Source organism: Podarcis melisellensis (genome assembly GCF_964234715.1).
Source record: "Podarcis melisellensis genome assembly, chromosome: 2".
In the NCBI taxonomy this organism is placed as follows: domain Eukaryota; kingdom Metazoa; phylum Chordata; class Lepidosauria; order Squamata; family Lacertidae; genus Podarcis; species Podarcis melisellensis.
This window is the reverse complement of record NC_138529.1, coordinates 124,583,607-124,607,655: the sequence shown is the minus strand read 5'-3', so window position 1 is coordinate 124,607,655 and position 24,049 is coordinate 124,583,607. Positions and strand designations below refer to the sequence as shown.

General features: G+C 47.2%; 2 protein-coding genes across 5 annotated transcripts in view; both read right to left on the bottom strand.

Moving 5' to 3' along the window:
• Nucleotides 1-23,947, bottom strand: part of LOC309364444 (uncharacterized protein) — a 104,200-nt gene extending 80,253 nt beyond the window's left edge. For 2 of the 4 annotated variants that reach the window (XR_014165838.1, XM_081901746.1), the window contains exons 1-2: nt 19,542-20,515; nt 7,667-7,840 (exon numbers count right to left, since the gene is read on the bottom strand). Coding sequence is in view for 2 of the 4 variants with exons in the window: in XM_081901746.1 (XP_081757872.1) it covers nt 7,667-7,799 (133 nt within the window). In the remaining 2 variants the exon portion in view is untranslated. Of the gene's footprint in view, nt 1-7,666; nt 7,841-19,541; nt 20,516-23,843 lie in introns of those variants that run through there. The other 2 variants (XM_081901747.1, XM_081901750.1) reach the window with 2 other exon arrangements.
• LOC309364801 (uncharacterized protein) lies at nt 275-3,419 on the bottom strand. Its single transcript, XM_081902714.1, has 2 exons — nt 3,385-3,419; nt 275-3,120 (listed from the first exon to the last, which is right to left on the bottom strand). The coding sequence occupies exons 1-2, from the start codon at nt 3,395-3,397 to the stop codon at nt 1,637-1,639; spliced, it is 1,497 nt and encodes a 498-aa protein (XP_081758840.1). The 5' UTR covers nt 3,398-3,419; the 3' UTR covers nt 275-1,636.
• Nucleotides 23,948-24,049: the final 102 nt, after the last annotated feature.

Genomic DNA, 24,049 nt, shown 5'->3' with positions numbered 1-24,049 from the left:
CTTTGTTGATCGGCTAAGGCTTTGGCAGGACGCCAGATCATTATTGAGAGAGTTGGAGAAGCTGGAGTCTTGCCAGAGCTTTGGCAGGAGGCCAGATTACTCTCTATCTAGACTCAAACAATAACAAAAAAGGGAGAGAAGATGGCGTGTGACGCAGTTGAAATTACAGCCTCATTCTCTGGTAAGACTGTATTTCAACAAAGTCTCTTCATATCTTCAAACAAGCTGATACCTTGCCAATAATAATTAGAGCCCTCCACAAAGGCCCGCACCATTAAACATCAAATTCTCAAGTTTTTTTTAATATAGTTTCACTTGCATTCCATTTCATTAATTGACTCTTTCTCCATGAGGCTTGCCAAATCATGAAGTAGCTGGCAGTACTGCAGTGTTTCATTCTATCATTGCACAGTGTGACACTGTGCCTTTAATTGCCTAATTACCTAATGTATCATCGTGTGAGAACGGGAGCTATTTCTATCCCCTCTGGTGCGTGAGTCAGCTCTTCACTCTGTTGACTTTGTTAGGATATTTCCGTTCCACCTTAAGAAGGGAGCAGGTTGTTGTGTCACAGCCTGCGTATTTCCTGTTCACAGGATCTTTCTGTTTATGTATATAGCTTTTGTTTCTTCTCTCTGTGTGCCTGAACATCGAAGCAGGCACTCATGTTTTTCTTTGTTCTGATCAACGCTGAATAAAGTTGTAAATAATGCTCTCCTGAGTGCACCTTTCGTTGTGCAAACTCTGCTGATAGAGCGTGCACGAGCCCTGGAATGTGGCAAACTATTTCTGCAGCTCGTGTCGCTAACTGACTGATACTGTATCTACGGGAGATCGATGGATCGTCCGGAATTGATGTGGGGTCATGATGGCCTTTGTCTCCCTGGCAGTATCCCAACAGACTTCTTATTTTCTTGATGCTGCATTCCAACCAGAGTCTGCTTCTGCTGTACTCTGCTACTACGGGCGAAGTTCCTCACCATTCGGACAAGTGAGGGAGGGCGTTGGCCCAACAGCACGAAGTATCAAAAAAGATGAGATGCTCACCTCACATCTTCTATAGCAGAGAGACAAAAGTCCTTTCAAAGTCCGAATTCAAATCTTTGTTGAAAAACAGGAATGCTCCCGCTCATGGCGTTGGCATCGGAGAGTGTCCAATTCGTGCAATGCTAAACACCCAGCGCTTCTGCCTCCACTGTAGCGAGCGGCAGATATCGGACGACGTGCGGGTGAAGGCACATCCGCCCCATCTCTGCGGGGTTCAACAGGGATAATTACCCACAGATTCACCTTGTTTAATTGCACGACTGGGGTCCGGTGTCCTGGGAAAGCAGCCAAACGCCATAGGCCATCACACCGGAAGTCTTCTCCAAAGTCTTTTTTATATTTTCTCTCTGCTAGTAAGAGCTGACAGTGGAAAGGAACTCTCTCAGAAGGGGGTGGACCTTCACTGGGGGGTTTTAAGAAGAAGCTGGATGGTCATGTCTGCTTGAAATGAGATTTCTGGAGGGGGTTGGACTAGATTCTGAATCCATAATTCTATTCTTCACCCTGGTGTGAGATCTTAAATTGACTTTTGAACAAGTGAAATTTTATACACATTCCATGTGCTGATATGCTTTCAACCCTGTATGAATTATTTGGTGGGCCATGAATGAATCTTTTCCCACATTCCAAACACTTTCTCTCTTGTATGGATTATTTGATGGGAAGTGAGATGGGTCCTTTGAGTGAAGCGCTTCCCACATTCCAAGCACTGATAGGGTTTCTCCCCTGTATGAATTCTTTGATGGGAAGTGAGATTCCCCCCCTGACTGAAGCTCTTCCCACATTCTGAGCACTGATAGGGTTTCTCCCCTGTATGAATTCTGTGATGGGAAGAGAGTGTGGCACTTTGACTGAAGCTCTTTCCGCATTCCATGCACTGATAGGGTTTCTCACGTGTGTGAAGTCTTTGATGGGAAGTGAGCTTGTGGACGCTTTTCCCACAATCGAAGCACATATAGGGTTTCTCCCCTGTATGAATTCTTTGATGGGAAGTCAGATCACCACTCAGACGAAAGCTCTTTCCACATTCCAAGCAGTGATACGGTTTTTCCCCTGTATGAATTCTTTGATGAGAAGTGAGGTGACCCTTTCGATTGAAGCTCTTCCCACATTGCAAGCACTGATAGGGTTTCTCCCCTGTATGAATTCTTTGATGGGAAGTGAGACTATCCTTCCAACTGAAACCCTTTCCACATTCGAAGCACTGATAGGGTTTTTCCCCTGTATGAATTCTCTGATGAGAAGTGAGATTCCCCTCCTGACTGAAGCTCTTCCCACATTCCGAGCACTGATAGGGTTTCTCCCCTGTATGAATTTTTTGATGAGAAGTGAGATTCCCCTCCTGACTGAAGCTCTTCCCACATTCCGAGCACTGATATGGTTTCTCCCCTGTATGAATTTTTTGATGAGAAGTGAGATGCACCTTCTTACGGAAGTTCTTTCCACATTCCAAGCACTGATAGGGTTTTTCTCCTGTATGAATTTTGTAATGGGAAGTGAGGTGACCCTTCCGATTGAAGCTCTTTCCACATTCCAAGCACTGATACGGTTTCTCCCCTGTATGAATTCTTTGATGAGAAGCGAGATTCTGGCGGTGACTAAAGTTCTTCCCACATTCCAAGCACTGATACGGTTTCTCCCCTGTATGAACTCTTTGATGGGAAGTGAGATTCCCCGAGTGACTGAAGCTCTTTCCACATTCGAAGCACTGATACGGTTTCTCCCCTGTATGAATTCTTTGATGGGAAGTGAGACTACCCTTCTCATTGAAGCTCTTTCCACATTCCAAGCACTGATAGGGCTTCTCCCCTGTATGAATTATTTGATGAGAAGTGAGATGGGCCCTCTGGCTGAAGCTCTTTCCACAGTCCAAGCACTGATACGATTTCTCCCTACTCTGTGTTCTTTCCTGTGAAGTGAGGCTATTCCTTCGAATGAAGCTCTTTCTTTGATGGGAGGTGAACTGGGAGCTCTGACGGATCTTCTCTCCACACTCTGAATATTTATCTGACTTCTCTGCTATGTGGATTCTGTTGTGGTCTCCCTTGTTCTTCCCTTCCAGTTCATCACCATCTGCAATGAAGAAAGAAGCTAATTAGAGTCTCAGGAGGAAATGGGAGCTCCAGATTATTGAACAATGTTAATGAATGCTTGTGACAGAGGAAGAACTGAAGAGAATGAGATGTGAGGCCGTCCAATAGTTTTCACTGTTTTTGTTTCCTGGTATTAACTAAGATATTGCTTGGCTTTTATCTGGGATGGATATTTTTGTGGCTCAATCATGGAATCCACTCCATCTCCAATCACAACATGTTATGATCCAACAGGGATCCTTACTGAGAGAGTCCATGATCCCACGATTCTCCTCCTTGACCTCTCCTGGGTGAGTGCCTGAAGGCCCTGCTCTTGCCACTCACCACCTGGCCCGGGGCGGGGCCTCAAGCCTCAAAAGGACTGCTCTGCTGCCCAGGAGGACTCCCCTGGTGAGTGCCTGAGGGCCCTGCTCTTGCCGCTAACCACCTGGCCCGGGGCGGGGCCTGACAGGCCTCACAACTACGGTTGCTGTTACTGCTGCTGCTGTCCAGGAGGACTCAGGGGGGCGCAGAGTTCTTTTTAAAATGTTTTTAAAAATTTCTTCTGAATTTTTTATATGTGGGGGGTGGGGGTGGGGTGGGTTTTTTTGTATTGTACAGGTTTTTTTGTATTGTTTTATTGTTTTATTTTTTAAAAGATTTTATTTTGTTCCTAAGGGGAGGGGTCAGGGCTGCCGGGGAGTGGGTCCCAGCCAACAAAATGGCTGGGGCATGTTCCACAGGGGGGGATGCACTGGGACAACCGATCTCAGTGATCACGGGTAGGAGGAGGAGTTACGTTAAGACCAGACCATGTCGTTACAGAGGAGGCAGGTTTAGTCGTTGTCTGAGGACTATTCCTGCCTCCGGGTCTGGTCCTGACCGGATGGATACTAGAATCAGCAAGGGATACCCACATGACCTGAAGGTGCTGCTGTGCAATGCCAGGTCAATGATTCATAAAACCACTGCCATCCATGACTTGATCATGGATGGAGGACTTGACCTGGCATGTGTAACAGAGACTTGGTTGGATGAAGCAGATGGGCCTGTCCTTGATGCTGCTTGTCCACCAGGTTTCTCTTACACACAGCAACCCAGGTCATGTGGGCAGGGAGGGGGGTTACAGTGAGTTTTAGGAAGTCATTAGTCTGCACTAGGCATCCTATTGGGAAGACTCAGTTTTCTGAGTGCATGTTCTGGAAGTTGGGCAATAGGGGCAGTACAGGATTCCTTTTGGTGTACCGACCTCCCCGCTGCACCAAGGATTGCCTGCCTGAGCTGCTTCAGGTCATGGCGGATGTTCTCCTGGAGACACCTAGCTTGGTTGTCCTAGGGGATTTTAATATCCATGCTGACACAACCTTACAAGGGGCCACTCGGGACTTCGTGGAAAGCATGGCCTCCATGGGGCTGTCCCTGAATAAGTCTGGCCCAACCCATAGCCATGGACATGCCTTGGACCTGGTGTTTACCTCTACGGATGTTGGTGATCTGACACTAAGTAAAAGCAAAACAAAAGAAGTGCCATGGTCAGATCACTTCCTGGTGCAACTGGACTTCTCCGCGACCCATCCCCTCTGCAGGGAGGTGGGACGAATTCGGATGGTCCGCCCCCGCCACTTAATGGATCCAAATGGTTTCCAGAGAATGGTAGGGGATGTTTTATCCCATGTCGATGGCCTTTCAGCTAATTTCCTGGTGGCCCACTGGAATGTGGAGTTAACCAGGGCTATTGACTGTTTGGCTCTGAAGCGCCCTCTCTGACTGCATGGAGCCTGGACGGCCCCGTGGTTTTCCACAGATCTGAGGGCAATGAAACAATCATTGAGACGGCTAGAGCACCAGTGGCGGATAACTCATTCTGAAGCTGACCGGACACGGGTTAGAGCTCAATGTCGAGCCTACCAAGTGGCGGTAGCGACAGTGAAGGAGACTTTCTTCACCGCCTCTATTGCATCTGCAGAAAACAGCAGCAGGAGACTTTTTCAGGTGGTTCACAATTTAGCAGAACCACCTGTTACACCGGGGCCCAGTAAGGGCCACATGATCTCCTGCAATGATTTTGCAAAATTTTTTGCAGATAAAGTCGCTCAGATTGGGGAAGAGGTAGACACCACCATGGGAGCAGGGCCGGAGCGGGAGAGTGCTAGAGTCCTGTCTAGTCAAATTGTGTGGGATCAGTTCCAATCTGTTACCTCCGAGGATGTGGCCAGGCTGCTTGGACGAGTGAAACCAACCACCTGTCTCCTTGATCCTTGCCCATCCTGGCTTATAAAAGCGAGCCGGGAAGGGCTGGGCGATGGGCTTCGTGGGGTGGTGAATGCTTCCCTCCGTGAGGGAGCCTTCCCAGACCCACTGAAAGAGGCGGTTATTAAACCGCTTCTTAAAAAACCATCTTTAGATGCGGCCACAATGGCCAACTATCGCCCAGTCTCAAATCTTCCATTCTTGGGCAAGGTGATTGAGCGAGTGGTTGCTGAACAACTCCAGGCACGCCTGGAAGAAGCAGACCATTTGGATCCCTTCCAGTCGGGATTCAGGCCTCATCATGGGACTGAAACTGCCTTGGTCGCACTGGTTGATGATCTCCGGCGGGCTAGGGACAAAGGTGAGAGCTGCTGGATCTCTCAGCGGCATTTGATACCATCAACCATAACCTCTCTTTTAAATCAGTGAATCACCAGTGAAGGTGGTGAAGGTCCTGTGTGAGTGTCTGGAGGCGGTTGGAGGATGGATGGCGGCTAACATATTGAGATTGAACCCTGACAAGACAGAAGTACTGTTTTGGGGGGACAGGAGGTGGGCAGGTGTGGAGGATTCCCTGGTCCTGAATGGGGTAACTTTGCCCCTGAATGACCAGGTGCGCAGCCTGGGAGTCATTTTGGACTCACAGCTGTCCATGGAGGCACAGGTCAAATCTGTGTCCAGGGCAGCTGTTTACCAGCTCCATCTGGTACGCAGGCTGAGACGCTCCCTGCCCGCGAATTGTCTCGCCAGAGTGGTGCATGCTCTGGTTATCTCCCGCTTGGACTACTGCAATGCGCTCTACGTGGGGCTATCTCTGAAGGTGACGCGGAAACTACAACTAATCCAGAATGCGGCAGCTAGACTGGGGCCTGGGAGCGGCCGCCGAGACCATATAACACCGGTCTTGAAAGACCTCCATTGGCTCCCAGTACATTTCTGAGCACAATTCAAAGTGTTGGTGCTGACCTTGAAAGCCCTAAACGGCCTCGGCCCAGTATATCTGAAGGAGTGTCTCCACCCCCATCGTTCTACCCGGACACTGTGGTCCAGCACCGAGGGCCTTCTGGTGGTTCCCCCACTGCGAGAAGCCAAGTTACAGGGAACCAGGCAGAGGGCCTTCTCGGTAGTGGCGCCCTCCCTGTGGAATGCCCTCCCACCAGATGTAAAAGAGGACAACAACTACCAGACTTTAAGAAGACATCGGAAGGTGACCCTGTTTAGGAAGGCTTTTAATGTTTGATGTAGTACAGTATTTTAACAAACAGCAACATCTTCACCTGAACACTCCCCATCAGAAGTTATCTCAATCTGGTTGGTCTAAATTTAAATTTATACATAAATCTCTTTCTTCACTTTGAACCCTCTCCCTCCCATTTTCATGATGAAACGAACTCTGTATTGTTTCATTGGTAACAGAAGAGGGAAAATGACTATTACTCACTTAATCTAAGCACAACGACCACAAGAGCTTCAGTCTAGGCATTTGGCTCTGTGATGTTGAATGTTCTCTGTTCTCTCCTGTTTCCCCTTTGTTTCAGTTGAAAACAATTCATGAACCCAGAACTCATACACTGACCACTAATGATGAATTATATGTTATAGATATTCCGGCAAATTTATTCTGCTATTTTACATAGAAATGACATGAGAAGACTTGGTCTACATGTTTTATTATTCCTATGTTCCTTGTTTTTAAAAGCAAATAAAAAGTTATTCCAAAAAGAAAAGAAAAGAAAAATACATGGAGGCCTCATCTGCGTTCAATCTGCAAAGCAGGATCAGGTTCCTTTCAAGACTCGTGGCTTCTAGTGCTGCGCGATGGGGCGGAGGGAAGTTTGAGGATGGAGAAAAGAATAATATGATGGATTGAGGAAATAGAAATGTAAATGTATGGGGGGGATGGGGAGGAAATGGTGTTGGCTTTGGTACATCTGTATTGTAAAATAATATGTGAAAACCAATTTTTTTAAAAAAGAGTTGTGGGTTCTAGTGCTGCGCGACGGATCAGTGTTGGACATTGGTAAGGCATTCAGATCACAGAACTGATTTTAGACCTTTTGAGCTGCCGATACATCGCGGTGACTGGGGAGTTGTGATCTATTCCTAGCTCAAATTGCCTGCAGATGACAAAGGAGCAGGCAGGCAGGCAGGCAGGCAGGTGGGGGAGCCCGAAAAGGTGCCCCCCTTCTCCATCTCCATCCGCCTGCCTGCCTCCCCCCACCCCCAAGCTGAGGAAGCCCCAATTCCTCTCTGGCTCCATCCATCCAGGTCCCCATCTCCCCTCCCCTGGGACTCACCAGATCTCTCGGAGGTCCCTGGGAGGGAGCGCTCAGAGGTTGTGGGGAGGGATGCGGGAGACAGCCGGACCAGGTCACGCGTCCATCTTCCCTCTTCCATCTCCTCTAGCTTTGCAGGATCCGTCTCACTCATCCTTCCTGAGGAGTCAAGGAGCCAAAAGAAGCTGCAGGGTCCTGGGAGAGAGGAAGAAGCAAAGGGAGCCTCAGAGGCCCTGCAGGGATTCTCCTGCCCTAGATATTCTCCTGCCCCTGGAGAAGCCCAAATGGGGCAGCCCCTTCCCAACAGAAGCCCCATTTCTAAACATCTCCAGTGCTTGCAGTTTCCCCTGTTTGCTCCTCACCCCACTTCGTAAGGCTGACATGTTCTGCACAGTAGTGACCTGAGAGTAGATCCCATTGAATTCAATGGTGCTTATGGACAGAACTTGGTGCCAAAAGCAGTCACCATCCTGTCCCCAAGCCTTGGCCGACCATCAAAACTAAACTCCATTTCCTTCCGTAGTAATACAGTGAAAGTTTGAGGCTTTAATCCATTTCAATTTTATCACATAGTTCGCTTTTCTGTTGTAATCCATAAATATAATCCCATTCTCTTTTATCTCCTCTTGCTTTTTATCAGTTTGTTCAGGGAAGGAGGGTTCGTTTTGGTGGGCTGGATCTGGAGCACAAAGGGTCAAGTTTTGCTTGCATCAGCCCTTGTGTTCCTTCTTCAAACTTATTAGGCAGGAATGTCAGAGGTCCAATCTGAGAGTATTTCATTCTGGGCTACTTATGGCAGAGCACAGGAGACATGCAATCAATTCTTTTCAGTTCTGTCAAGTAGGTCCTTCCCTAGATTTCTCAAGTGCAAGGACCCAGGGCTGTCTGAGTTAGGGGGTTCCTTGGGGTCCAGGTCAGCTGGCTAGTCAGGATTGTCACCTGCGGAGTATATGTCAACTAAAGGACAATAGTCTGCCTTGGATTGAGGAGTTTTTGGAGGTGTTGCTGAATGTGGAAGCAGAGGAGCTGGTGATGCCACATTTTGGAATAATCTTGAGACTAATACACCACTCATGGACAGAACCCATTTCCAATTCTTGGTTTGGTTTTGGCTTCTGACAGGAGAGCAGAGCATTTGATAACCTTGCATATCGTTTCATATTGATATAGGGATCTGGTGTGCAGATTCCAGTACAGTGGTACCTCGGGTTACATATGCTTCAGGTTATATACGTTTCAGTTTACAGACTCCGCTAACCTAGAAATAGTACCTCGGGTTAAGAACTTTGCTTCAGGATGAGAACAGAAATCATGCTCCGGCGGCACGGCAGCAGCAGGAGGCCCCATTAGCTAAAGTGGTGCTTCAGGTTAAGAACAGTGTCAGGTTAAGAGCGGACATCTGGAACGAATTAAGTACTTAACCCAAGGTACCACTGTACAGTACAAGCTTCTTAAGTCTTCTGTCTGGACCCAGAGCATGAGCTACTCTTAAGTAATTTAAAAGGTATTTTTAAGTCAACTTTTTAATATTGCACTATTTTAATTTTTTTTTAACATTTTTGCTCTTCTTTGTACTTATAGACCTCCTTTTGCCATGTGGACGAATTAAACCTCCCTTATTGATCTATTTTTAATGGTAGGGAAAGAGATATTGTTGTATTATCCGGTTCCACACTCTCTGCTAGACTTTATTCCAGAAGGTTTTACAAGTACCTATCAGGATGGTAAGAATTTTATTAGTGTCAGCCAAAAAGGATTTTATGCATTCTATGTCCCTCGTTAGTAGTACGAGTCACCCAATGATGGATAATTTCTCATTTGCACCAGAGGCTTGGGAGAAGGAGTCTTTTAGCCTTGTATTAGCATTTCCTGAGGGTAGTTCTGAATTTTGCTTTCAGATTAGTTCCTCTACCTGTTTAGCCTGAATTTGGCCTTTTTTTTTTTTTTTTAACATAATTTTTATTAGGTTTATAGTTTACAATCCTCAAATTACAAATACATATTTCCATAGATCTAGTGGACTCCCCCCGTCTTCCAGATACTGCGTTCTCTGTGAATACAAAGCCTCAGCAATTTGTTAACTTATTTTAAATATAATAATATATCTTCCGTTTTATCGTGATATCTATTCTCTTAACATTTCAGTCCATATCCATTAATTTTTAAATTCAACACAATAAACTTATTTCATTACTCCACTTGTGTCTTGTTGTACCTTATTTACCAATTCAAAAATTTATCGATACTGAAGCTGTACTTTCCTGAATAGGAGCATTTTTTAGCATTCATACAACTTATAATGTTTTTTCAAATAGTCCTTAAATTTTTCCCAAACTTCCTCCGTTTCTTCTTCTCCCGAGTCTCGGATTCTGCCAGTCATTTCAGCCAATTCCATATAGTCCATCAGCTGCGTCTGCCATTCTTCCAGTGTGGGTAGATTTTGTGTCTTCCAGTGCTTTGCCATCAGGATCCTTGCTGCTGTGGTCGCGTACATAAAGAAAATTCTATCTTTCTTAACCAGCCTCTGATCTACCATGCCCAGGAGGAAGGCCTCCGGTTTCTTGGGTGCGGTAAATCTAAGCACCTTTTTTAGTTCATTATGTATCATCTCCCAGAAGGCCTTCACCTTCGGGCAGGTCCACCAGAGGTGTAGAAATGTCCCTTCCTCCTCTTTACACTTCCAACATTTATTGTCAGACAGGTGATATATTTTTGCAAGCTTGACTGGGGTCATGTACCACCGGTATATCATTTTCATAATGTTTTCCTTCAAGGCAGTGCATGCCGTGAAGTTCATTCCGGTGTTCCATAACCTTTCCCAGTCTTCAAACATAATGTTATGCCCCAAATCCTGTGCCCACTTTATCATGGAGGATTTAACAATCTCATCCTGTGTATTCCATTTAAGCAGCAAGTTGTACATTCTCGAGATTAACTTGGATTTTGGCTCAAGCAACTCTGTCTCTAATTTCGATTTTTCCTCCTGAAAACCCACTTTTTTGTCCGCTTTAAAAACTTCCTGAATTTGAGCATAGTGTAACCAATCTCGCACCTTGTTTTTTAATTTTTCCATACTCTGCAACCTCCATTTATCTCCAATTTTTTCAATTATTTCCCAATATTTAGGCCAATGGGCCTCCATATTAAGCCTTTTACGTGCTTTGGCCTCCATTGGTGAAAGCCACCTCGGAGTTTTACTCTCCAGTAAGTCTTTATATTTTGACCAGACCATAAAAATTGCCCTTCTGACAATATGGTTTTTGAACAATTTATGAACTTTAACCTTGTCATACCACAAATATGCATGCCACCCAAAAGCATTGTCAAATCCCTCCAGGTCAAGGACATCGGTGTTCTCCAACAGAATCCAATCCTTCAACCAGCAGAGGGCTGCAGATTCATAATATAACCTCAAGTCCGGCAGGGCAAACCCCCCTCTTTCTTTCACATCAGTTAGTATTTTGAACTTTATTCGGGGCTTTTTGCCCTGCCAGACAAATTTGGAAATATCCCTCTGCCCTCTTCCAAAACATTCCACCTTGTCCACGATCTGGAGGGCCTGAAACAAAAATAGCATTTTCGGCAATACATTCATCTTTATAGCAGCTATTCTGCCCAACAAGGAGAGTTTCAATCTTGACCATGTTTCCAAGTCTCTTTTGATCTCTGACCAGCATTTCTCATAATTGTCTTTAAACAAGTTCAGATTTTTGGAGGTCAAGTGCACCCCTAAATACTTTACTTTCTTAACCACATTTAGCTCTATTTCTTTTCTGAACTCCTCTATTGAGCCTCAGAAAAGAAAGTGCCTTCTTTCCCTAGAGGGTTCTTGATCCTCCATATGTCAATCAAATCCAAATTGTCAGTCATTTCGAAAAAGGTTTTTGGCAGTCTGCCGTCTTTCGTCATATTGGCACTTTGCGACTTATCCATATTCACTAATGCGACACCGTTCATATCTCCCAACATGATAATGTTGTTATAGTCCAGATAGTCCAGCATAATCTCATGCAGCTTCTTGTAAAATTCCGATTTTCCATCATTTGGGGCATATATTCCTAAAATCAAAAACTTTTCTCCTTGTGTCTGAATTTCAATTGCCAATATTCTGCCCTGTTCATCTTTAAATACAAATTTTGGTGACAGGTTCTCCTTTGCATATATCACCACTCCTCTTTTCTTGACTTTATCCGATGAGATAAATTCTTGGCCTAGTCTTTTGTTAATTAACACTTTTCTATGGAGTCTTGTCACATGTGTTTCTTGCAGGCAAATGATGTCTAATTGTTCTTTTTTCAAAATATGAAAGACTTTTCTCCGTTTTTCTGGCAAGTTCCCGCCATTTATGTTCCAACTAAGAAGCTGCAGAGACATCCTGGTCTACTTCTTGAATATCACAGTTGGGTATCTAGCTTGTCGTCTGTTCCCGAAGGTAACGGTGCTGGTCCACCTCCAGATGGTGCAGGTCTTGGTGGTAATCCCGGTGGTGGTGGGGGCCAGGAATCCGCGGCTCTCTTTTGGAGGTCCTCCTCGTTGTCGTGTAGGAACTTCTGGTGATCCTCTGGTGTCTTAATTCTTACCTTCTTTCCTTTATATGTGAATGATAAGCCTTGAGGAAATTCCCACCTATAAGGGATTGCGTTGTACCTTAACAATTTTGCCAGGTCTGTATATGAGGCTCTAAGGTCCAACAAGTATTTAGGAATATCTCTATAAATCTCTGCCCTTTTACCTTCAACTTCCAGGGATTTTTTAAAATGTTGGCCTAGTATCTTATCTCTTTCCTCTTTTGTTCTCAAGCAAACCAAACAGTCTCTGGACTTGTCTTTCTTAACCAATCTTCCCAATCTGAAGGCCGTCACAATCTTGAAATCCTTGTCTTCCTCAATCCCCCAAAATTTAGAAAACAACTGTGTCAGAAATTCCTCTAGGTTGCCCTGCTCCAACTCTGGGACGGCCCTCAGCCTAAGATTACATTCCTTACTTTTCAGTTCCACCATTGACAGGTAGGCTTGCTGTTCTCCTACCTGTCTTTTCAGAGGTCTTACTTCCCCTTTGATCTCCTCCACCTTATTGCACGCTTGCTCAGCTTTTTGATTGGCTTCCGCAGCTAGTTTGTAGTTCTCCGCCGTAGCTCCTTGCAATTTCTCAATCGCCTGAGTATGCTGGGAAACCTGATCTGTTAGCTTGCTGATAGTAGATGTAGCTCTATCAATTTTAGATGACTGATCGTCCACCTTTTTATTCAAAAGTGCCAGTTGTTCCAAAATTTGTTTCAGGACTGGATCAGTTCCTCCAGCTGCCATATCTTCTGTAGCAAGCGTTTCAACTTCTTCCTCCTGCGCTGTCAGCACAGTTGGTACAGAGGATCTGCGGTGATGAATCAACGTTGTTTGAACCAGCTGCCCAGCTTTCTTATCTTTTTCTTTAGCTTCCTTTGCTTTGGCTGCTCTTGTTTTCCCTGGGCCACTCATTCCCCAGCTGCCTCTGTTCAAGGTCAAGTAGTCTTTCAATCCATGAGAAAGGCAAGTCCAGAATGTCAACAATTAAGCCACAAAGAATCCCAACAAAGTACAGTTCCCAGACCTCAATGCCTCCGCAAATCCACTAGAGGGAGTTTTCAAAAGAAAGAAAGTTTCTTTTCCGCCATCGAAGTTCCTAATTCAGCTTTTATAATCCCCAAATCCAAAAAGGAGGTTTTCAGATAGTTCAGTTTCAAGGTAGTGCCACAAGGTAGCAAAGAGGTTACAATATCAGGGTTAAAGCAATAATGTGTCCATCAATGTAACAATTTGTATTTGAGAAAAAGTTTCAGCAGCCTGACAGCGCTCCTTTGCAACACTGGCAGTCCAATAGCTCGGTTATCCCCTTCAATTCCACGTCTCTTCCCGATGGGGGGAAGGTTCCTTAGCACAATATATCAACCAATTTAATCCTTCAATCTTTTTATCTTCAAAGAGAGCACAGTCTATTAATGCCCCTTCGGGCTAGTTTCAAAGTCTCTTTTAAATACTTCAGCCCACATCGAGTTCTTTGCTTTGTTCTAATTAACAGGACTGGGAGACGGACTTCCTGTTACTCGCCTCCCGTTTTCAGCCAAATTAGTCCGAATTGAGTCAAGCTTTAATCAGCCTTTAGTACCCCCTTACTCACGGGTCAATTGCAGCCAATTCCGATAATTTTCAAGAAGAAAGGTCGACGCTCATCAGCAACAGCAGCGCGGCTTCACTTCCGCGAAAAGAGCGATGAACTCACAGCGCCGCTCCCCCGTTCACGTTCCGGAGCCTCTTACGAGGTCCCTTCGTCGTTTCTGGGGGGGCTTTTGGCACCCGCCGAGTCCCACGGCCGCAGACTCGCTCTGCCTGCGGTTTATCTTGATGGGTCTCCGCTTTGCCGCAGCGGACGACCCTTTTTCGCGGAGCCCCTCTTCACACAGTAAAGAGGACCGCCATTGCCGTTTTGCGCCGCCTCCGGAAGTCAGCCTGAATTTGGCCTTGAGTCGCTTGAGCTCCTGGTCTCAGTGCCAGAGATGACTTAGCAGTTGAGCTGGCTGGGCCCAAAACCTCTTTCTGCTCATCCTTAGAGCTGCTGAGAGATCCTATAAGGTCAGTAATAGGATCTGGCTCCTGCTGTTTCTTAGCCACCCCCTCGTTTTCCTTATTCACGTAAAATGGAGTAATTTCTGCTTGTGTTTTCTTCAGAGAAGCTCTCTTTGGAGGAGGGTCTGTGGCACTTGGGGAGAGAACATACATTTTGTAACTAGTCTGGGTCAACACTGTCTTTCCCCTTAATTCCTCATCAAGTTTCCTGATACCAGAAATACCATATGCCTTATACCATTTCCTAAAATTCTGTGATTATCCTTGCTGTGATTTATTTAATGGAAACTGATTTTTCTCCAAACACTCCCCTGTATGAAGTATCTCATGGGAACTGTGGGTGGAGCTGCGAAGGAAGCTTTTCCCTCATTTCAAGCACTAATTTCTTCCCCAGTTAGTTCTTTCATGTGAAGTGAGTCTCTCCTTCTGAACGAAGAGCTTTCCTTGATGGGAAGTGGACTGGGAGCTCTGACTAAAGTTCTCTCCACACTCTGAATATTTATATGGTTTCTCCATTGTGTGGATTCTCTTGGTTGTCTCCCTTCTTCTTCCTCTCCAATTCACCACCTACAATCTGCTGTTATATGGCAGTATTAGTATTATTATGTTTAGGCTGAGGAAGAAATTGAGCCTGAAATGATTGAACAATGCAAATGACTGCTTGTGAAAGAGGAAGAAGGGAAATGAATTACTGCCTTTTTTGAGAAAATCTGCTCCAACTCCAAGCTCAGTCATTTCTTTGCTCAACCAAAAACAGAGAGATGCAGAAAGGGAAACAGAAAATTTGACAGGATGTACCTCCACGCCCCTAAGATCTCTGAAGCCTACATGGAAGAAGGCCTGGGCAGCTGAGAGCAGCCTCATCCTGGTTGGAAAAGGCAGGACTGGTGGAAGAATATTCCCAGACAGAACAGGAGATACATCTCCTATGGAGAGTTGTGGGTGTGTTCACATCTCAGATGCTGCAGGTGGCGCTATGGGGCTCCCTCAAAATAGAGGAGGTTTGTCCTTCAGAGTGAGGAGATTTCACCCCTCCCATACCCAAGAATCTCCTGACCATCTCCTGAGGTCTTTGCTGACTCCACAGAGAGGAGGAGCAATGTATTGCTCTCTACTTAATTAGTCATGTGAGTGAATCTCAATGTGTGTGAGAGAGAGTCAGTCAGTGAACCGGAGAGGGAGTGCAAGAGATATTATTTAGAGATAAGATTGCTGCTGCAGGCACTTAGAATATTTAGCTCTGTATATAGTTTGTGTAATAGTTGTAGTTGTAGAATAAAGGAAGATATTTTACAGAGCTGCTCTCCGAGTGGTTTATACTCTGCAAGACTCTGCAAAACGCTGCTGCGCAACGACTGCATCATTGAGAAAGTAAACCCGGTGCTCTCAGCTCCAAGCTGTGAGTCCGCAGCACTGTCATCTGTTCCTGTGGCAAAGGAGGACTCTGGCAGTGCTACCCAGCTCGCCTAGCCCAGTCGGGGCTGTGGTGCATGAGTCCAGTTGGTACACTGGCTCAAGGGCGATGCTGACATCGGTTATGGGCCCAGTCGTCTAACCAGTCGTTGTTCCAGTCATCCCAGTCGCCAGAGGTGTCTGTTGCTGATCGCTGGACGGCGGAACGGAGGCTGCATGCTGGACTGATTTGTGGTGCCTAGAAGCAGAGCTGTGTTGGAGCAGAGTGCTCAAGCTGCCGCTGTTGCTGTTGCTGCTGCTTGAGGTATGTTGCTGACTGCAAAAGGAAAGAAGATAGCATCCCTGTTTGTCTGTTAATTGCGCTCTGAGTGGGGGAGAGAGTGACTGAAGAAGTCCAAGGCTTTATCTGTGTTTGCACGAGGGAAGTGTCTTGCTCTAAGTAATAGCAGACATGGCCTGTGCACATTCTGGCCAGATGGCTCTGTCCTTTCCCCTCCTCACGCCTGAAAACTATGCAGTTTGGCAAGTTAAGATGAAAGCGCTTTTGCAGAGGGAAAAGCTATTTCACACCATAGAAGATGACCCTCCAGATAAAGATGATGATGATTGGGCTGAGTGGCATGTTGCAGATATGAAAGCCCGAGGGACAATTGTTTTGAGTGTTTCAGACCACTTGCTGGTGAACTTAGAGGGTCAAGAGACTGCACAAGCTGTTTGGCATAAGTTGAGAGATATGCATCTGAGACAAAATGCTGGTTCCAGTGTGATTTTCTTCAAGAAGCTGTGCAGGTTACAGTTGCAGAAAGGTGGTGATTTGCCTAGCCATCTATCTCAGTTAAAGCGTCTCAGACAGGACCTTGTTCAGCGAGACCTGGCTATTTCAGAGGCTGTGTTTGCAATGCTGATGATAAACAGCCTAGATGAGTCTTATGATGGAGTAGCTGCCCAGATTTCTACAATGCCTTCTGACCGGCTAACAGAAGATTATGTGTCTAGCGTGCTCTTGAATGAGTGGGATCGCAGACAGGCTGTTAAAGAAAGCCGGGATTGTGCTGCTAAAAATGTGTTTGAAAATGTGCCTGAGTTTTCAGCAGGGGAAGGTGAAAGTGAAACTGCTGCTGTTAAAGCACTAAAGTTAAAGCGGTGCTTTTCATGTGGAGCACAAGGCCATTTGAGTTTCCAGTGCTGCAAGAAATCTTCAAAGAAAAAGGGAAACTTCAGAGGCAGAGGGGGAGGAGGACGAAATCCCCAAGCACCTGCTACTTCAAAAGTTTTGCTCTCTCGCTGCTGCAATCAACGTGGGCGGAGTTTCTTCGTGATCGACTCTGGCTGTACCAACCACGTAGCCAAAGATAAGGATCTCTTTGTTCAGCTTGAGAAGCAAGAGAAAGAAATTCATCAAGCAGATGGGACAGTTCTCACTAGTGAGGCTAAAGGAACTGTGTTCTTAAAGAGCCTGAATACAACAATTAGGAATGTCCTGTATGCGCCTGATATTCAGGACAATTTATTGAGCGTTTCCCAGCTTGATCATCAGGGTTTTAAGGTGGTGTTTGCTAAATCTCGCTGTGAAATTCGTCGAGATGGCAAGCTCATTCTATATGCAAAATGTGTTAATGGTCTGTATCAATTGCCTTTTGTTTCAGGTACAGGTACTGCAGAAGCAACTGAGAAAGAGTGTTGCAATTTGTCTGTTGATAAGAATGAGAAGTTGCATGACCAATGTATTCATCATTACCACCGCGTTTATGGTCATTTGAATTTCCAGGCTGTGGCAAAAATGCCTGATATGGTTCAGGGTATGAAGCTGAAAGAATGTCCCTACCACATGAAATGTGTTTCTTGTGCTGAAAGTAAGGCAAGGCAAGCTCCCAAAGGTACAGAGTCTGGGAGAGAGGCCAAGAAACCATACGAAGTCATTCATGCAGACTTAGTGGGGCCTCTAGCGCCTTCTAGAGGCAATTCAAGGTTTTTCATGGTTTTGATAGACTCCTACTCTAAATATGCATGGGTCTATATGCTGCAGAAAAAGTCTGAAGCCTTTACCAAGTTTCGTCAGTTTTGTAAATGGCTCAGGAATGTACATAATGAGAATGTACATTGTATTTTCACTGACAGGGGTGGAGAGTTTTGTTCAGAAGAGTTTGAGGCTTTTCTTTCTGAACAGGGCATTGAGCATAGGACTGCCACGCCCAAATCGCCCTGGCAGAATGGTTTATGTGAGAGATTGAACCAGACCCTGCAGCAAGGAATCAGAACACTGTTGCATGATTCGGGGCTGCCCAATCCTTTTTGGGCCGAAGCTCTTTCGTTTTTCTGTCACGTGTATAACAGGAGGTACCAGTCTAGTATAAATTGCACCCCATATGAGATGCTTCACGGAAGGAAGCCATCTGTGAAGCATTTTAAAATTTTTGGTTCGGAGGTTTGGGTGCACACCTCGCAGGGTGACAAACTGAGTAAGCGTGGAGAACATGGTGTTTTCCTGGGATATGAGAAAGGGTCTTATCGTGTCCTGATCACAGACACAAAAACCATAAGGCTGACCAGGAGTATTGACGACAATCCACAATGGGACAGAGTTGGCATTTTTCAGTGCCATCCCATTTGTGATGATGGTGCAAGAGGGGCAAAGAAAGTTAAAAGGGAGGCAAGTTCTGATGTGATTGATAATTCTGATGCCAGTGTAGATCCAGATGATGGCACAGATTATCAGAGCCCAAAAGCCTCAGGTGAGTCTGACGCTGATGCAGACTTAGCAGCTTCATATACTTTAGCTCCCTATTCTCCTGAAGAGGAGGAAGCACCAGAACAAGAGGATCAGAGAGTTTTGCGCAGATCTGAGAGAACAACCAAGGGGGTACCACCGAAAAGGTTTTCTGAAGAGTTTGCAAAGGCTGCGGTCACATGCAACTCTGGTGGGGTTTTTAAACCTAGCATGAAGTGTGCTGAGAGTAGTGACACAAAACGCTGCATTTATTTCCTTACCTGATATTTGAAGGAAAGTGTGTGTTTAAGTACTGAAAATGGTTTGTTCAAATCTGCCTAATTACCAATGTCAATTTGTATTTGAGGAAGAAATGTGTATGAAGATTTTTTTTCAGAAGCTGCTTATTCATTTGTGTATTCACAGTGTGTATTTTGTGTAAACTACAGGTTGAGGTTTATGTTTTAACTCTTTCCCAATAGACACAGAGTGGTTGAAGTAACTGTTTAATGATGTGATAAAGTGTCTTAGATAAGGGGGGAGAGAGATACCTGCAAATTGCAGTTATGTTAAAGATTCTTGAATGGTCGGATGAAATGGGGGAGGATGAGGAGATTTCACCCCTCCCATACCCAAGAATCTCCTGACCATCTCCTGAGGTCTTTGCTGACTCCACAGAGAGGAGGAGCAATGTATTGCTCTCTACTTAATTAGTCATGTGAGTGAATCTCAATGTGTGTGAGAGAGAGTCAGTCAGTGAACCGGAGAGGGAGTGCAAGAGATATTATTTAGAGATAAGATTGCTGCTGCAGGCACTTAGAATATTTAGCTCTGTATATAGTTTGTGTAATAGTTGTAGTTGTAGAATAAAGGAAGATATTTTACAGAGCTGCTCTCCGAGTGGTTTATACTCTGCAAGACTCTGCAAAACGCTGCTGCGCAACGACTGCATCATTGAGAAAGTAAACCCGGTGCTCTCAGCTCCAAGCTGTGAGTCCGCAGCACTGTCATCTGTTCCTGTGGCAAAGGAGGACTCTGGCAGTGCTACCCAGCTCGCCTAGCCCAGTCGGGGCTGTGGTGCATGAGTCCAGTTGGTACACTGGCTCAAGGGCGATGCTGACACAGAGATCTGTATGGAATTTCAAAACTGACCTCATGATCCAGCAGGGAGCCTTACCAGAGAGGCCACGATCCCAGGATTCTCCTCCTTGACTTCCTTCTGCAGAGCTCTCTGGTCAGGATCAAGCAAAGCCCAGTCCTCGTCTGTGAAAGGAACAGCTACGTCTTCAAAGCACACGACCCTAAGAGAAAAAGGGAGAAGAAAGATGATATTTTTCTACACATTGCTCTGTTGTTTTCTGCCTCTTAATAGCTGCATTGTTTTAATACTATTCTTTTCTTGCATGCTTATTTCAGTATCTTAATAGAACAATTTTGTTGTGTATTTTAATGATGGGTCTTAATCCTTGTATAAATGTGGCCACCATGACTAAGGCACTTCTGGCCAACCAGAGCAGCGCATGGAAACACCATTTCCCTTCCCACCTGAGTGGTACCAATTTATCTACTTGCACTTTGACGCGCTTTTGAACTGATAGGTGGGCAGGAGCTGGGAACAAACAACGGGAGCTCACCCTGTCATTGCGGGGATTCGAACCACCGACTTTCTGATCGGCAAGTCCTAGGCTCTGTGGTTTAACCCACAGCGCCACCCGCGTCCCATTCCACACCATAATAATCCCTAAACCTGAAGGGGGTTTCTTTACCTGCCCAGTTTTCCTTGACCCCAAGCCCCCTCCCCAAAATGGAAGGCAGCATCTGGATCCCAAGGAAGAGCAGAGCTGCATATTTCCTGCGATCTCCCCCCCTCCCTGGCTTGGCAGAGGGGACAAGGGAGGACCCCCTGCTCTCTGACTTGGGGGTCTCCCCCCACCATGCATGATCTGAGCAGGGACCCCCACTCATCCTCCCTGCCCCCCTGGGACCCCCTTCTCCCCATTGCACCCTCAGGGGGAAGAGAGAGGAGACTCACCCGAGTCCAGGAGAGAGAAGAAAGCAGGGAGGGAGGGGGGAGGGGGGAATTTAGCCATGGAGGACCTTGCCCCCTCCCCCTCCACTTCCCGTCCTCTCTAGGAATCCAGCTCTGCTCCTCTTAACCCTTGCCGAGCCCAGCCCTCCCTCTACCTCCTCCCTCTGCCCCCATTGGCCCCAAGGAGCCCATGTCTAGGTCTGAGCAAGTGCCTTGGCCAGCTGAATAGGGAGATCCCAAACCCTGGAGGACCCTGCTCTGCTCTTGCTTTCCATTTTGGACGTGGCAAACATTGATCCGTGGAAGAGTTCAATCTGGACCACCCTGTGCATTTATTTGTTCATTTCAGAGATCCTGGGATGATGGGCTCTATTTTGCTGTCACCATCTGCAGCGATCCTGGAGCCCAAGAAAGCAAAATCTCTCACTGCCTCCATTTCTTCCCCTTCTAGTTGCCAGGAGGTGATGGGACCAGTGGCCAGGATCTTCGTTTTTTGGATGCTGAGCTTCAGACCACATTTTGCGCTCTCCTCTGTCACCCTCATTAAAAGGTTCTTTAATTCCTCCTCACTTTCTGCCATCAAGGTTGTGTCATCTGCATATCTGAGGTTGTTGATATTTCTTCCCGCAATCCTAATTCCGGCTTGAGATTCATCCAGCCCAGCCTTTCGCATGATGAATTCTGCATATAAGTTAAATAAGCAGGGAGACAATATACAGCCTTGCTGTACTCCTTTCCCAATTTTGAACCAATCAGTTGTTCCATATCCAGTTCTAAGTTTAGCTTCTTGTCCCACATAGAGATTTCTCAGGAGACAGAAGAGGTGATCAGGCACTCCCATTTCCCAACCCCCTTACCGTTATATAATGGCATCCTGGTTACATGTATTCCCCTTTTCCCAAAAGTTGCTCCAAGAAGTTTTCCTCAGCGTTTGACCCACGTTGAGCCTGGAGTGTCCTAGGGAACCTTCTGCCACTGGAGAGTCAGGCTCAGGCGCCTTCTCCTGGCAGCTCATTCAGAAGACACCCCTGAAGCTGAGGCTCTTTTGGGACAAGGGGAATACATATAACTGGGATGCCATTAAATAATGGTAAGGGGGTTGGAGGGAAGGGTCTCCAGCCAGCCTGCCCCTTATTTTGAATTGGGGGGGGATGAGGGGCTAAGAAAAGGCCTCCCTGAATACCAAGCGGGGGGGGGGAATGTTAGCAGGTGGAGGTGCTGATTTCTTCGTATTTGAGAGTTGCTGCTTCTCAAAATGGTGCTTTTAAAGTGGGGAGGGGGTTGGAGGGAAGGGTCTCCAGCCAGCCTGCCCCTTATTTTGAATTGGGGGGGATGAGGGGCTAGGAAAAGGCCTCCCTGAATACCAAGCGGGGGGGGGGGAATGTTAGCAGGTGGAGGTGCTGATTTCTTCGTATTTGAGAGTTGCTGCTTCTCAAAGTGGTGCTTTTAAAGTGGGGAGGGGGTTGGAGGTGGCGCTGAGCTTGACTTGCCCCTGTTTGGGACCCAGCAGGAAAGGAGGGCGTTTCTTATTCCAGAAAGAAGTCTGGCAGAGCTGACTCTGGATTCCAGTTCAAAGGAAGAGGGACACCTGCCATCCTTTCCGTGTTTCCTGCCAGAAAACCAGTTTCTACTGGGTTCCCAGAACCATCTGACCCCATTTCCCACCCCAGAGCAGGGCTGGACCAATCAGAAGCCTCTGCATTGGGCAGCTGGCCAATCCCCTTTCAGATTCCCCTGGGTCTCGTCCTCTCCTTCGCCTGGTTTCCTGAGGGAGTTTTCCCCCTGAGTTTCCCTCATGGCTGCTCCCCCTCCCAGCTTCTCCTTCATTTCTCCTTCCTTCTCTTCCTGTTTCTCTCCCCCCCCCCCCAGTATTTTGGGGCAGCTGTATTCCCCCCCCCATGGCCAGGCAGGCCCAGGAGGAGCCCATGGAAGCGGCAGGGACAGATGGTGTTTTTCTGAAAAAGGCGGGAACGCCATTTTGTTTTTCCCAGAGACGCCATGGCTCCCCTGTGGGCCTCGGGGGTCCCACGCTCTCGGGGTCTCTCCTCCCGGATGAAGGAGGGCGGCACCTTTGGTCCTCTTTGAGAGCCAGTGTGGTGTAGTGGTTAAGAGCGGTAGTCACATAATCTGGGGAATCGGGTTCGCGTCTCCGCTCCTCCACATGCAGCTGCTGGGTGACCCTGGGCCAGTCACACTTCTCTGAAGTCTCTCAGCCCCGCTCACCTGACAGAGTGTTTGTTGGGGGGGAGGAAGGGAAAGGAGAATGTGAGCCACTTTGAGACTCCTGAAGGGGAGTGAAAGGTGGGATATCAAATCCAAACTCCTCCTCCTCCTCTTCTTCTTCTTCTTCTTCTTCTTCTTCTTCTTCTTCTTCTTCTTCTTCTTCTTCTCAGCCGCCTCCCTGCCATGATGGCTTGGCCTCCGCAGGGCAGCCTCTCTCCCCGCCATGTTGGCCCCACGGAGGAGGCCTCTCCATTGGGAGACGAGGAGGGAAAGCCCCTCTCTGTCTCAGAGGCCCAAGGAGGAGAATAGTAATACAGTGGTACCTCGCGTTACAGACGCTTCAGGTTACAGACTCCGCTAACCCAGAAATATTACCTCAGGTTAAGAACTTTGTTTCAGGATGAGAACATAAATTGTGTGGTGGTCAACTTCTTGCCTCAACTTGGAGGCTGTCAGGGCATGAAACGCAGAAGTCCATGCACAGCTTCTCTTCTCAGGCAGATTTTCCGCTTTCTAGACATGGTGGTCAAATGCTGAACTCCATTTCTGCCCCTTCTTCCCTCTCCTTCCTGGACTGAGTCGTGTCCCATTCAGACTTGGGGGTCTCCCTCCGCTGCCCCCCTTAGTCTGCCCCCACACCCAGGGGGTCCCCTCAGCCCTCCTTCTTGGGGGTCTCCCTCCCCTCCCCCCTCTCAGTCCTCCCCCCACACCCAGGGGGCCCCCTCAGCCCTCCTTCCTGGGGGTCTCCCTCCCCTCCCCCCTCTCAGTCCTCCCCCCACACCCAGGGGGTCCCCTCAGCCCTCCTTCTTGGGGTCTCCCTCCCCTCCCCCCTCTCAGTCCACCCCCACACCCAGGGGGTCCCCTCAGCCCTCCCTCTTGGGGGTCTCCCTCCCCTCCCCACAGCTTCTCCCCTTGAACTCCCGCCTGACTCCTCTTCCTCTCCTCCCCACCTTCCCCTCCAAGCTCCCCCCTCAGAAAAGCCGCCTTGCCTTTTCCCGCCAAAAGGGCTGGCTCCACCCCCGCTGGCTTAGGAGCCAATCAGAGCGAGGCTCCAGCCCCCCCGGGGGGGGATTTCTGTGGGACTAAGTCCGCTGACTGGCCTGGCTCTGCTGTCCATCACAGGCCTAACCAAGGGGGGCACCCGGCAGCTGCCGTATATCCATATACCACCTACGTCTATCAATTCCCTATCTATATAAAACTATTATATATATATATAATATGTACATAGCTATGTATGTACCTATACATAAGAATCTGGCCCAAAAGTGCCCTCATTCAAGATGGCCGCGGGCCCTTCCTCCCGCTCCAAACATGGAAGAACCGGCTGCCCTGACCCAAGATGGCCTCTCCCTTTTCTCAGAGCGCCTCCTAGGCCTCCGCGGTGGCTTCATTTCCGGGACGGCCCCCTCGCGCGGCGATTGGTGGAGAGC